The sequence below is a fragment of the Glossina fuscipes genome, unplaced genomic scaffold (assembly GCF_014805625.2).
Source record: "Glossina fuscipes isolate IAEA_lab_2018 unplaced genomic scaffold, Yale_Gfus_2 27, whole genome shotgun sequence".
Taxonomy (NCBI): Eukaryota; Metazoa; Arthropoda; class Insecta; order Diptera; family Glossinidae; genus Glossina; species Glossina fuscipes.
In genome coordinates, this window is record NW_023998422.1 from 5,527,932 (window position 1) to 5,542,986 (window position 15,055).

The 15,055-nt window shown below is 32.1% G+C and overlaps 1 protein-coding gene across 2 annotated transcripts in view; it reads right to left on the reverse strand.

Moving 5' to 3' along the window:
• LOC119636098 (kazrin) overlaps nt 1-15,055 on the reverse strand; it is a 74,441-nt gene that overhangs the window by 3,547 nt on the left and 55,839 nt on the right. The window contains exons 10-11 of one of the 2 annotated variants that reach the window (XM_038031232.1): nt 11,398-11,542; nt 4,726-4,883 (exon numbers count right to left, since the gene is read on the reverse strand). In XM_038031232.1, coding sequence (XP_037887160.1) covers nt 4,796-4,883; nt 11,398-11,542 — 233 coding nt within the window. In that variant the 3' untranslated portion in view covers nt 4,726-4,795. Of the gene's footprint in view, nt 1-4,725; nt 4,884-11,397; nt 11,543-15,055 lie in introns of those variants that run through there. The other variant, XM_038031231.1, reaches the window with a different exon arrangement.

Below are 15,055 nucleotides of genomic sequence, written 5' to 3' on the forward strand. Positions count from 1 at the left end.
TTTCACGGCTTATTCTACTACATAGAATTGTACCTTACATTTGAAAAGGAAAAAGAAGAAGAAGAAATATGAAAAAGACATAATAAAACTTACCCGTAAACTACTACTGGAACGACGATCGGCTGTGGCATAGTGTTGTAGTCCACCAGGTCCTGTTATTGGTACTATGCCGCAGCCGGAACGTATGCCTTGACCGAATGTTGTTCTACACATTTAATAAACACATCAAGAGGCCAACAACAAAAACATTTTTTTTTTTTCGATATTTTGTTACGATTTTTTTTTTTTTTTTCGTAAAACATTCAACATTTATATGGAAAATATAATAAAGCGATAAACAAATAATTTAATTGATTCATCATTAGCATCAAGAAATTATTATGATTTGTGTTTGCGAAAGTTATGAAATGGTCGAGAGAAAGAGACAGAGGAAAACCGGAGAGTCAGTATGAGAGAAAGCGAGAGCGATAAAACAAGTACAAGAAAAAGATGGGGGAGAGAGAGATAGCGAAAGAAAGAAATAGAAAATAACCAAAGATTTGTTTTTAGTTGAAGAGGGAGAGGGAGAGGGCGAAAGAAAGAAAAAGATGTATGATGTGTGTTGATAAAAATATAGGAGATAGAGATGCACTCATAGAGATTTTAATGATAATTGTTTACATAGAAAACACACGCGCACACATACACACACATATATATATATAAAAATATAAATAATCAATATTTACAACAGCAGTAAATATGAAAATGAAAATTAGACAGAAAGAGAAAAGAACATAAGAGCAGACAGCGAGGTGTGTATATATTGTGTGTGTGTGTGTACGTGTGTGTGTGTGTATTATGAAGAAGGATAGAGAGCGAAAAACCCAACATATTTACAGCAAGCATCGTAAAGAGCAACCAAAGTATTTTTTTGTTATGATGATAGAAGCAAAATAATAAAAGGAAGTACACAAAGCATCGTAAATTATTAAAGAGTTTGCGAACACGTGTTTGGAAGTGTATGCGTGTGTATATATGTACATGGGAGTTAAATCGCCGATTTTATGTGTTTTTTTTTTTATAGGTTTTTATTGTTGTTTTGAAAATTTTTTTTTCGGTTCAGCCAGATTTTCATGTGTAGTTAGTTGCGTTGTTATTTATCATTTCAAGCCATACATTGTTGTTGTTGTTGTTGTCGTTTTTTTTTTTTTTTTTAAAGGAAATTTGATGTAAAAGTTATTTTTAATATATTTCATTTTACACGCACAGAATAGAAGAATTAGTTCGAAAATGAAGAAAAAAGAGAAAAAAAAAACATTTAAATATTATTAATGCGTTCTTTTGTTTTTTTTGTTTTTTTTGTTTTTTTTTTTTTTAATAATTTAAGTGAAAAAAGGACTATAGATTATAAAGAAAAAAACGTGCTTCTTTTGTTTATAAATGTAAATTTTTTAAAAATATATAATTAAAGGTAAAATTTTCCTTAGTCTAAAGCTATGCATTAATTATTCATTTATTTATTTATTTATTTATTTTTTTTTTTTTATTGTTTTGAAAGCCTTAACTTATTTTAAAATTACTAATGTATAGAAATATTGGTCTTAAGTTAGATTCTTGGTGATTTTTTTTTTTTTGTTTTTTTTTTTTTCATTTCCTTTCGTTTTCTTTGTGTTTCTCGGTTTTCAATAAAATGTTTTCACTTACGTATAAATACATATATTTTTATATATATATATATATATATTAAAAATAAAATATATATTTTCCAGGCTTAGCGCATTAAAAAATAATAAAAAAAACCTGTTCGTTTAACGAAAATCGAAGAAAAAAAAAAACACCAAGTTAAAGTAAATATTTCTAATATCTTTGGGTGATATTGTTGTTTATAGTATTCCCTATATTTTTTGCTGTTGTTGTTTGTTTGGTTTGTTGTTATCATTTTTGTTTTATTAAAGTGCTTTTCAAGTCTTTTATTTTATGATTTTATATATATATATATATATATTATTTAATTTTAAACTCTTTTCAAGAACTTTTCTATTCAAGCTAATTAATTATATATATATATATATATATATATATATATAAAAAGAAGAAAAAATGTATTGTTTCCCTTAAGTTTCCATTTTCAAGAAAAAAATATGAAAAAACATATCAAGCATCGCATACTACATATTCACCAAATACATCTTAGGCGGCTACATACACAGAATTCATTCTTTTTTTTTTTTATATTTTTCTTTTGTCTCATTTCGTTTAATTAACATATATATAAATTTTAATGACTATTTTTAAATTTATCATATGTATATAATAAATGCTTATTTGGTAACTAGTGCTCAATCGTTTTTACAAAATAAAGTGTGTGCGACGATCTCTTCTTATTCTTATTCTTCTTCTTTTTCTCATCTTTTGCTCTTTGTTTTCTTCATTCAAATAAACGCTAACCAGTTGAAATGAAACTAGAAAACTTATATTACATCGCCTTGCAGCGAATTTAAAATGTTCATCACTGTAGATAATTATATGAAAGTAACATTTAACCCTTAGATGCGAAACGGTTTAAGAACATTTTTATATTTCGTTTTTCTTTGGCCTTACTCTTTACATCGATTCATTATTTATTTATTAACAAACATGATGAAATTTTTGGTATTTCTTGGAAGTTCTTTTATTTTTTTTTAGACATTACCAGTTTTTTATACTTTATACCATCTCTGGCATAGGGCATATTAAGCTTTTTTGGAATGTATAGAACACCAAGAAGGACGGAAGTTCATATTCCGTTATGTTTAAGGGAGTCAGAATCAGAGTTTGTCTGTCCGTCTGTCCATCTAATGTCTATCTATCAGTTTGGTGCAACGGCATACTTTGGCTCAAGGGCGGATCCTACCGAAAATGGTTTAGGTCAAACCACTTTTCCGCCACCTCCTCATATTATAATACCTTATCTTCAAAAGTCTGCATTTGAAAGAGTACAAGACTAAGTTAAGAGTAACTGCATTAAGAGAAATGATGGGTTGGGATAATGGCGGGTCATTCGGCAAAGTGATTTGGTAATCGAAAAAGTCTTGTCTTTACAGCTCTACACAATATTCATGGCTCAGGAATTTTTAAAAAGCCATTTACCAAATCAGTTGATCTATCTTTATCTAAATTTATACATCTTTAGGCTAAAAGTTTCTAAGATTGTTTGTTACATTCTGTAGTAAATATAAACCATGCCTTGTATGATGCGAAGATTTCTTCATGAAATTAAGATGTAAGAATATTTCTTTTACAAGTCTTGCTAAGTTGAAAATATCGCCTATGTCGTCATAAAAATGACTTGTGAGAATTTTGTGAAAATTCCGACAGGATTTCATTTAATAAGATAATCCACAGTTTATTTTCATTTTTAGCTATTAAGACGTTACGGGAAGGTGATAGGATGAATTGAACCGGAATCTAATAAGGATTTAATGGCTTTGGTACGAGCAAAATGCTGCTGATAATGAAAAGCAGGTTTGTTTCGGCCGAGTTATGAAATATAAATAAATATAATAATAAAAAATAAAAATATATATATATATGTATGTCTACATTATATATATAAATTTCGCTTGGACTCATAAGGATGAAAGACTGTATATGACACACACGGGAAAAGTAACATAACGCTACTGTGCTTGAGCTGCTATTAAAGCATAGGTACCCGTGAGAATGACTGTTCTACGTTTTGTAAGCAGTTTGAGCCACAGACAACTCAACAATCCGTGGTAGAAACGGAAAATAAATTTGCAATGCCTTTTGCAACCTTTTAACAAGAAAAGAGTCTAACCTTAAATGAATTTAACCTCTGAGTGAAAGGTAGTTGACCGTATGAGTTTAACCGGTGAATGAAAAGTAGGTGACTGTATGAATTTTCATCGTTCGCATTCAAAATAAATTGGAGCCTCTTGCTTGGAAAACTCGTCATGCTACTATAGAAATCTAAGAGAACAGTGTGTGTGTGTGTGTGATCATTGTTTGCCTTTATAGTCTTTAAAGGGACAAAAAGAACAAGAAAACATAACGCAATCATTTTCCTTAACATTAAAGAGACGTCCGGAAATTTAATGTCATAACCCGGTCGTCCATGTAAGAAACGAAATGACGTAAAGGTAACGTTTTATCCTCTTACGCGACGAATCGATTACATGGATGACTATACTCGAGGTCGAGAGGGATCTTCCTTTGGAGATGTACGTTGCCTAATCTACTTATGGTCAATATCGATTCGATCATCGACAAACGCCTATAGTATCAAAACAAGCAGAGCAAAAAGGTGTTTTATCCTTGTTTGTTCATTTTTGCAAATTTGTCATAAACAGTCGCCTAAAAAAAAAGGCCAATGCAGCAAAAATATTTAACATTTTTTTTCACTTAGTTCAACTGTTCACTCAGTAATTTTTTTCGTTTGGGTATAAAAAAGCATTGAGTTGCTTTTTTTCAACTTTCCGTTTGGTTTTTTGTGCTTTGTATGTGTGTATGTATGAATTTCTCGAACACAAAGTTTAGAAATCCCATCAGCAAATAAAACAGTCCAACTTACTCAGCTGAATTGTTTGAATCTCTTCGTTCCTTTCACCTGCAGTGATGGACATTTTAAATATTTTTCGTTTCGTTTACTTCCTCAACTTTCTTTCAAATTAAATTTTGTGCGATTACAAATATCTAAAAATTGACTTTGATTGACTAGGAAAAAAAAAGGCAAAAAAAAAAAGAAAAAAAAAACAAAGAAAAATTTGAAAGAGAAAAAAAGAAAAAGAAAAATTATTTAAAAATTTATTTTTTATCGCCCTACAGACTTTTGATTAAGTATTATTGGTCTAGCAGTGTTGTCCGCTTGTATTTCTTCCATTTGACAGTATATCAAGTAACTGCAGCATGATAGTATACAAAAATTAGAAATTGATTCACACAAAAACAGTTAGGATTTTCTTATAATAATATGTTGTTGTTTATTATTTTCATTAAAACAAGAACAACAATTTCGCCTAAAAAGCTAAACTAAAGATAGATAGATAACTAGCAACTAATTAGACAACAATTAGATTTAATTAATGCATTATGAGAGCACGTGAGTTGTCCTATTTTATTATTACGATTATTGACATAAATTGCAAATCAAAATGATGTAAATGAAGATAACATTGAGATGGAATTTCGGATGAACTGTGAGCGGGAAAATGAAATTTTTTTTTTTTTTTTTTTTTGGTGACGTTATATAATTAAAAAAGAAAGAATTCGTTGCGAAAGAGCGACTAATTGCTTTTAATCATTTTTATTATTTTACGAGATTTCGATTATTATCATATTCTCTCTCCCCTTCTGCTTTTGCTTTCACAGCAATTAATCAAACATACGTTGTAGGTAAGGAGTACATTCGATAAATTTTGTAGCAACAACTGCAATCGTTTCTTAGTGATTCAAAACGTTTTCAAATTAAAGAAAATTTGAATGCAATTTTTATACCCATCATCGTAGGATGGGAGATATACTAAGATGGGATGGGAAATATATTATACTAAAATTGGCAACATCCAGAAGGAAGCTTCAGAGACTCCACAAGGTAAATATATTCTTGATCAGCATGAAATTATAAACCGATTTAAGCAAGTCCGTCCGACTGTCTGTCTGCCTGTCTGTCCGTGGTAAACATGCTTCTGATTGCAGAAAGAAAGCTATCTTCTGCAAATTCATCAGAACCATTGGAAGTACTTGCACGCAAGCTTCTACTGGAGATCGGTCAAGATAGTTTCGCAGCACTGCAGTACCACATCAGCTGAGACAATCTCTGCTTTCAAAAATATATAAAAGAAACTTGGTTTTCTACGCGTTGCTTATAAATCACGATAGATACATCGATCAAAATTTGCATCTATGTCCTATGCGTGGTCTTGCAGCACTTGCTCATAAAGATATAAATAATCGCCCAAGACGATGATAGATTGTTATTGTAGAATATTGAAATTTGTCAAAACGTTTGCAGCACTCAGAAAGACGCTGCAGAGACGCTATAAATTATTTAGTATGGCACATGCATTCACGGTCGCAAAAGTGAAAATATTTGCTTCAGACGGGTGATATAAACTTTTAAACTTTTACTCTACAAAAATAGAAAAAATCACGGCCACGCCCACCCGAGGCATCTTTTCCTTTGGAATAATGACAATGCTCCTTCACAACCGAGTATATAGTCTTTGCCTGTTTTCTCCCTCTTGCTATTACATAACTGATGTAACTCATCGGCGTGGACGATGTAATCGGTCATCTAAAATTCTTTCGCTTAATCTTTTATTGCATTTGCTCCTGCGCTTCCCCTGCTAAGATTTTTTTTCGTCGTTCTCATAAGGACTTAACTCCGTCGTAGCACAATAAAACCTGTTGAAGAGTATGTTGACAAGGAATTTACGTACAGTGTGGTGTTATTTTTTCCGTCTCCCGTTAGAAACGAAATAAACATAGTAAATTAAATAGTACGTTCAAGAGCTTAGTATGGTTGCTTGTTAATTACTTAATCAATCCCTGAGTTTTGCAATGAGTTTTCTTCCTCCCCCTCTTCGCCGCCGTCTCTCATACTCTAGGTTTACCTTGACCACCACCATGCCAACGTGCCTAAGTATTTCTTTCTTAATGGCTGCTTAAACGCCAAAAAGCCAGGCCACTAGGTTTGACTGCGGCGGGAGAGAAACAGAGTTCAGCTTGTTAGCAAATAAAGTGTTGTGGATTGGAAGACCCCTAAAACACAACAGGGCTACATATTCTAAATTAACAGAAATTTAGTTCAGTTAAGAAAATAGTTCTCAAGAATTCCGATGCCTCTAGGGCTAGAGAGAAGTAGTGCTACTATAAAATATCAGAAGTTCTAAAATAAAAACAAAAAAAAAAGATCGTGCAAGTTACGAGAACTAGTGGCTTTGATGTCAATGCCACAGATCTTCCAACCTCGCCTTTAGGCGTAATAGCGTGTGCTACGAGCAATAAACTCTTTGCCCTAGATGCTCGTCACCAAGAGCGAGTGCTGGATTTGCGGTGATCATTTATGCAAAAGAAGTTGAGATATGTGAAAAAGCAGTATGCAGATGCATTATCACGACGCATCTGCAAAACAGCTGAGCAAAACTGGGAAGCGTCTAAAAAAACCAGTAGTCACCACAACAATTAATAATCATAGAAACGAGTGCTTTTGCAAGGAGTACTATGAGACGTTTGACTCTTAGCATCACCAGAGAGAGAGAGAGAGAGAGAGAGAGGGATTAGAAACTTAGTTTAACAGATACAATTCCAGAGAAAAGGAGGCACACGGAATCAAAAATGCAAAACGGTTTATTTTTGAAAGAATTGATTTTTGACGCAATTCCTTAGCTTAATTTAATCTACTTTAGCCTCTGATTACTGATAAATAAATCTAAAAAAAATCAAAATTTGTGAAATAATTTTTTAAAGAATTGATAACAATTGTACAATGAATTTGGAAACAAATAAAAACATAATAATCGGGGCGAGACCGATTCGTCTAATAAAAGTTTTTATTTATTTTTATGACAAGAAACGGAAAACTATATGTATATATAATGTGTATGTATTTATATATGTTTTATTTAATTCTCTTGCTAGAGATCTTATTATTCTTCCCTTATGTCCCTTCCGTCATAAAGTATCAAAAATTGCATTTTGTTACCATACAAAGACTTGTTTTTCGTAAGAAATCTTGTATGGTATTCGGGCCAAAACGTAGAATATGCTTAGGCCATCTGTAGATTGAACAAAAAAATGCTCGGACTGACGTCAGACAGATGGACAGATGGACTACCACGGATGGACAGAATGTCATGCGGACAGATGGAGAGACGGACAGACAAGCAGACGTACAGAAAATCAGACGGACGCAGAGACAAGCTGGAATCGATTCAGAAATATAGTAAAAAAGATTCTGAATCGGTTTCTGCAATATATGATGGGCCTATCTCACATCCGTGCGGATGTTACGCGCATTTCTGCACATCTTTATATTCCTTGCACGACAAGTGCCGTGCGATGTAATTAATTAATTTGGTGCAGAAAGTTATTAAGCGAAAGGTAAAGATAACCAGCGTAGACATTTTTCCCCAAGTTTTTAACAAAGAAATAAAATTAAAAAAAAAAACCGGCAATAAATCATAAGAAATGAAAGTGAAACCGAGCCTAACGCACAATTTAAAAACTTCCTTACATTTTCGCACCTGTTCCCCTACAGGCATTAACAACTTTAAGCTGAATTCTCTTCTTTGCTTTTAAAAAAGGTTTTTGAAAAGACTTTAGTTTATTTCTTCTTTAAACAACTCATGATTATTTTATTAATTTATTTTTTTTTTTTTCAGTTTATATTATTTATTTATTTTTGTCAATGGTTTAGAAGTTGACAGATTATCGCAGTATATTTATAAATAAAAAAAAAAAAAAAAAGAGGAAAAAAAATTTACTTAATCATTGTTGACATATGGCAATGATATGTGATAAGCATAAATGAATGTAATGTGATGTGATGATGGATTAGCTCGCGTATCGCGAATACATACACACGCACGCTTACAAACAACGAATGAATAATTATGAAAAGCATTATGATTTGAAACAAAATAATAGAAACGAAAGATGTCAACTAAAGTCAGATTAAATAACAGAGATCTAGAGATCCTCTAAGAGTAAGAGTTTATGAATGAGGGCAAATATGTTATAAACAAATACAAATACAATCATACAATACATAGACATAGACATTAATGTAACGACATAAATTCTATTATTATATATATTTAGTGTAAAAATATTTGTATATATATATATATATGTATGTATATATGTATGTATATATATATATATATATATATATATATATAATATAATATATATATGATATAATATATATATGATATATATATATGCATATATATATAAACATAAAATGTATGATATAAAAGGACGTTTACATACACACATATACGTAACAATTCAATTTCAATTTAAATAATAAACTAAGTGTTTACAACTTAGCAGCAAATATGATATGTATTCGAAATAAGTTTATTAAGTAATTAAGTAAGTAAGAGGAAGAGTGAGTGACTTTCGAACTAATAAAACGGGATGGATAATGAACTAAGTGAAAAATCAAATTAAATTTGTTTGTTTTCTATCGTTTGTTATTATTAAAGTGTATTAAAAGAAAAAGTAATCATGAAACTTTTTAATTTAATTTCAATTGAGTTTTTTTTTTTTTGCATTTTTTTCCTTTTTTTCCCCTATGAAAACTAATTAAACTTTTGTTAAAGCTGAACATGATTGTTTTTCATTCTTTAATGAAATAATTATTACATACGATGCAAGCACACTTTCACTCACTTCCAAACACGCAAAGGTATACAAGCGATGTAATTAACAGTAACCAAACGTACAAAAAAAAAAATGCAATGCAAATAGTCGACTTGGAACGAATATCGCTGAAACCTGCCACCTAAGCTAATATGGAAAAATTATTTAGATTTTTCTTGTTTTTTTTTGGTTAATGCAATTGCCTGACTTTGAAGCTTTTCTATTGAAACTTTTATGAAAATTTACTATATGTGAGGTATGTATGAGTGGAGGTGTCTAACAACAATAAAGTTTTCTCGAACATGACAAAATCCACGGGGTCTATCCAGTATTATAGAATATCGAAATTTATCTTTTGTGGTTTTTGGTTTTATGCTCTACGCCAATTGAGGCATAAGTTTGTGCGGTTGTATGCAACACTCAGAACTCATAAAGATAGATCCACCTTTTATTATACCAATCGACTCAGAGACACTTTATGAATCGACCTAGGCTTGTCAATCCATCTGTAGGTTGGGTCAGTCTTGTTTCCTTTTATTTAAAGTTTGTGCAGATGTATGCAACACCCAGAATGACTTCATGTCATTAACCACATTCCATTACACTGATCGATTTAGAAAATGATTCTGAATCTAAGATTTTCATGAAATTTTGTGCACTGGCGTGTTTTGGTCAAGGACAAGAAAATGCTTCGAAAACAATCGCCTTACCGTTCGCTTTTCATATAACGTCTTATTTTGTAAAATCGATATATGAATATTTGTGTTGTAATGTAGGGTATTAAATGCTGACCCTTGCCTCATTATAGCGTTTTTACGACTTTCGAATATCTACAATCGGATTTCTACATCTAGTGATGGTTACCCGCATATAATAAAGGGGATCATTTTGATCCGGTTTTGTTGCCGAATTGCCACAGCCGTAAAAATTAAAATAAGAAAAAAAAACAGTAGGATCCAAGTTTAAAGTATAGTCGCGATATGTATTTAAGTAAGAGAAGCCGAAAGTCTAGCTGAAAAATGGATCCGACCATTTTACTAGTACGGACGACAATATTTTAATTTCTACTCTAACGCACACTAGCACGGTCTTCATCCAATTACATATGAATTGGAAATAAGGTGGAAATAAAGCTTGAAATTACAATTTTATTGTTCATGGTGAACGTATTAGTAAACCCGCTTCCACTATTTTTGGCCGGAAATTATAAGCGGCTTCGACAAAAGTGTGAGTAGCAGATTTTACGAAATATCTTCATAGGACAAAAATTTGAGAGAATGGCCGATGTTTCTAATCTATTGCGGATCGCGATCATTTATTAACCTTGGATTTTTAATCGATCAAGTAATGTTTGTGATTAATTTCGGTTTCCTATTAACTATTAAGCATAAGGGTGATTAAAATAGTCCCATTTTGATAGCAGGATTTGGGTAGTTCTAGTGCTAAAATGAAATTAATTTTCTTTTTATAACCATTGTCTGGGATTTTTTCAAGCCAGACAGGTAGAATTTGTCCGAAAGTATTTGTCAAAAACTTGAAACTTTTAATGACAACATTTGTTGCTTTCGTTAGAATTTCAAATAAAAAGAGTACAGATGGACGGATACACGGACGGAAGGACGGACGGACAGATCAAGAATTTATCAAAATTAAATTGACTGAGAAAACCATAGTTTACTTTAAAAGGCTTTAAATACTTGTCTCCAATTGCAAATAGCATTAGGATCAGGTTTTTTTTATCATATTCTTTGGTGGTAGATGTAATGGAGACTACATACGCTTACTCTTAATATTGTAATTAATATTATTATTAATTTTTTATATTTCTTTTTGCTTTACATTTAACATTACATACATACAAATTAAATATATAATAATATATATATACACCTATCACAAATGCACATACAAGAGCTAAATGCACATACAATCATGTATGCATAAAGGGCGAAAATATTTTTATTTATATATATATTATAGCTACACATATGCATTTACGCATATGATATATGTGCAACAGAATTAATATTTGTATTAACTTACCGAGCGGGTAAAATTAATGCATCGAATTCTGTTGATAAATGGCGACGTATAATATTCTTTGATGGCGGTATTCCCAAAGCTGTTGCCATGGTATCGCCGGAGAATGATGGTTCCAATACCACTAAACCGCCATGCACACCGCTATCTGTAAGTAATTAAAAAGTGAAGCAAGCAGTGCATATAATATGTTTGCATTATTATCATCATAATAAGAAATTTTATCAATTGAAAGATGAATTTTCAATATTCATTATACATAAATCATATTAAACGCATGATAAAACATGAATTGACGCCATCAACAAAGTGGTTTTAATGTGTGTGAACAATAGGTTTCAGTTCAATAAAATAATTGATCACTTTTTAGCTAATTTCAAGATTTAAAGCATGCGAGAGCATTTAAGGACGGGATTCTTCTTTAAAACTTCTTGCTATACCTTTATTTTTTATAACCTAAGATAAGAAAGAAGTTAGCCTCGCTTCGGTATGCATGCGTAATTGTTCTATGGCTTTGACAGGCTATTAGTTTTAAGAGAAACTTTTCTTTTAATAAAAACATTCCTGCTGTGTTGGTTTTATTTACTATCTACCATCGAAGCGAGTGCGCTTAGTTTGCCTTAGTATTTGCCATAGAATATGCCAGTTGATCGTTCGTGACCCGTTAAATACTGGTATTAATTACATTACACCATTATACCTTCTTTAATGTAATATAAGCCAATAAATCTTCGTTTCAAATCGGATCTATGATCATTAACTAGTCCGTCAAACGTGTTCTCTCTAATAGGAAATAAGGAAAAGGCAATTAATATCGGGCATACAGACAGGGAGGTAACTGAATATAACTGAATTGAATCGAGATCTTCCTTTAATGAGAAATATTTTTCAGATGTTCGTAGTCTGAGGCATAGTTCTGTGCTTTACAATGAGAGAGACAACACATGTAATATATATCTCATTTTACTCTTATTTATATTATATGGGTATGATAGACAATTGAAGACATTAAACCATTTCAACAGAAACTAGCATAAAATTATAAAAACAAATAAAAACTATCAACCTTGCGTTTAGTATGAACAGCTTTGTATTCGTCTAAAATTCCGCAAACCAACAATAGATACTTTACTGCGATGAGTAGAAAAAGCTAATCTATATATATGTATATATACGGGTAATATTAACAAGCGAAAATGTTATAGTGAACTACGGCCGACCATTAAATACCCTATAACTATTCGCTTAACACAATTAATTACTTCAGATAGGAATAAGGCGTTGCATTGGAAGTTGTCGAAAAAGGAAGTCCGATCCGAACCATGTTCACGCTCGATTCAAAACATGCAGATGTAGCAAAATATCCCCCAAGTTGCGACAGGTAAGTTAGTTGAACACAAATATTCAAAGGCAGACATAGGAGGGAGAGACGGGCAGACAGACAGGCGAATACGACGACATACCAAATTTCCTCAAAATATTTCAAAAATTTGCGATCTGTAGGTTGAACTTAAGAGTACAATATGCGGACATACGCACAGGCAATATAAGGTCAATGCAGAAAGCGATTCTGGTTGGTCTATTTCATATCCTTCTCGATCTTGTGTATATCCGCGCAGACTTGTACCACAAGTGGTACAGGATATAAAAGGTTAAAACTGTACGTTTACATTTACATAGATTAAATATTCTGCACTGCTTTGTTTATTACAGTCAGAAATGAAGAATTTAGTAAGACTTGGAAATTTTATCGGTACAAAGATAACATTCGCGTTTCGTCTTTTAGCCTTTACACACAAAAAAAGAAGTTTCGCGGAAGGCGCGAACTCCCCATGTAGTTTGTTTATTGTCAAATTCGTTACATGTGAAGCTGTCGACCCGTTTCCCTCCTATGTTAACAAGGGAACCATCACGCTTATGTTCATTACGGATAGTTGACACAAAGAGAATCGGAATTTCAAGAATTTCAAGATTTAATTTAGTGTAAAGAGTACAAGAGGAGGATTAGCATTAATTGTTTTTTTGGCTGAATATCATACCTGACATCGCTTGTGATATAAGAGAATGGCAAGTTTTTGCGGATGTGTGCAACACTTACAAACACTTAAAACAGCCAATCGATTTTACCTTGTCTGTCCGCCTGTCCTTCTTGCAGTCTTGTGTTTAAACTGCAGATCGACGCGTTTTTCCACAAGAAAGGAATGCTATTAGCTGTGATTTGGATCGGACAGATTTTTCGACCAGTTTCCAACTAATGTTTTTTTTGATTATTAAGCGAAGCGGTGTAGAGCATTTAACGGTGGACCGTGGCTGACTGTAATGCTTGTACTTTCTTTATATTAAATTAACTTTTTTCTTTGAGTTCGTAGAACATTATCTTGATTAAACGCATAACATCATCTTTCGGTCATGGGGATTGAACTTGTTAATGAGGTTTTGTTAAAAGAATTTCAACTTGACTTTGAAATTTTTTTTTTTGAAAGTAACTAAAACACCATATAATTATCTACGATGTGGTAATTTTTCATATTTGTTTGCATATTGTTCGCTTTCGTTATGATTATCAAGCAATTAAGAAAATATCGCATTTTACTAGCTTACAGATAGAGGGGATAGGACCTTTGTTTTTCCAAATGAATTTCGAAGAGATCAAATCATTGCGTTTAGTCTAACTACTTGGTCAGAGATTAAGTTGTCTAATTAAAGGTGAACGAGCTATATTCCACGCTTCGGATTAATAAATTAGGTCGGCCCCTTTTTGGTGGTCAAGGAATGCTTTTATTTCAGAACAAAATGAATGAACAGATTAGTGTAACCATTGTCCAGTGCTAGCTACTACCTCTCCTTAACTCTGAGGTAGCCTTGAACACATATCACGGCTTTTGGGACGCTATCCTTAAATTAACCCATATTTGGATACATTAATAAGAATCGAACCACCGTTCGAGCAAGCAATCATCTGGAAGCCGTGTTAATTGGATGGAGTAATGGCTGCTGAAAACAACTGAAACGATATGACATTCCATTGCAGCTCTACCACATAGCTGGTAATATTTTCAGAGCGCTTTTTGCTCTATGGAGATGATTGATGTTTGCTTTATGCAGCAAACTCATAATATTATGACTTTCGTCTCGAATGTATTAGTTACTGTTGCTAGCGTTCCTTTTGATGGTTTCATTTGGTTGAAACAAACCATAATACACCACGCCTAGTTAACCCATTTAATAGGACTTTATTTTCGATGTTAATAATTCGCCTACATTGCTTCATGCTTTTCGTGGGTTTTAGATATCGTAGCGGATCCATTATTCCTAAGAATTTAGAAGAGCCCTTTCCTTCAAAATAATCAGGAAAGTGCGTTTTTTTTTCTTTTGGCACAGAACTGCATCTATTCAAAGCTCCAAGCAACAATGTAATGAACACCTTAGCTTGATCATTTATGCAATTGCGTGTAGCTTAAGGGTAGTACTTTTAAATGCAGAAATCACATTCTACGGCACTACTTACACTTTCTCTTGTTAAAAGAGTGACCAAACTAATTTGTACTAACAATACAACGTCATAAATAGTTCTTATTAGATCTGTTAGCGCGGTTTAGGTCAAACTTCAAAATCTACTTGTTAAAGATTTTTTCTTCAAATCTTTTCATTGATCATCAAA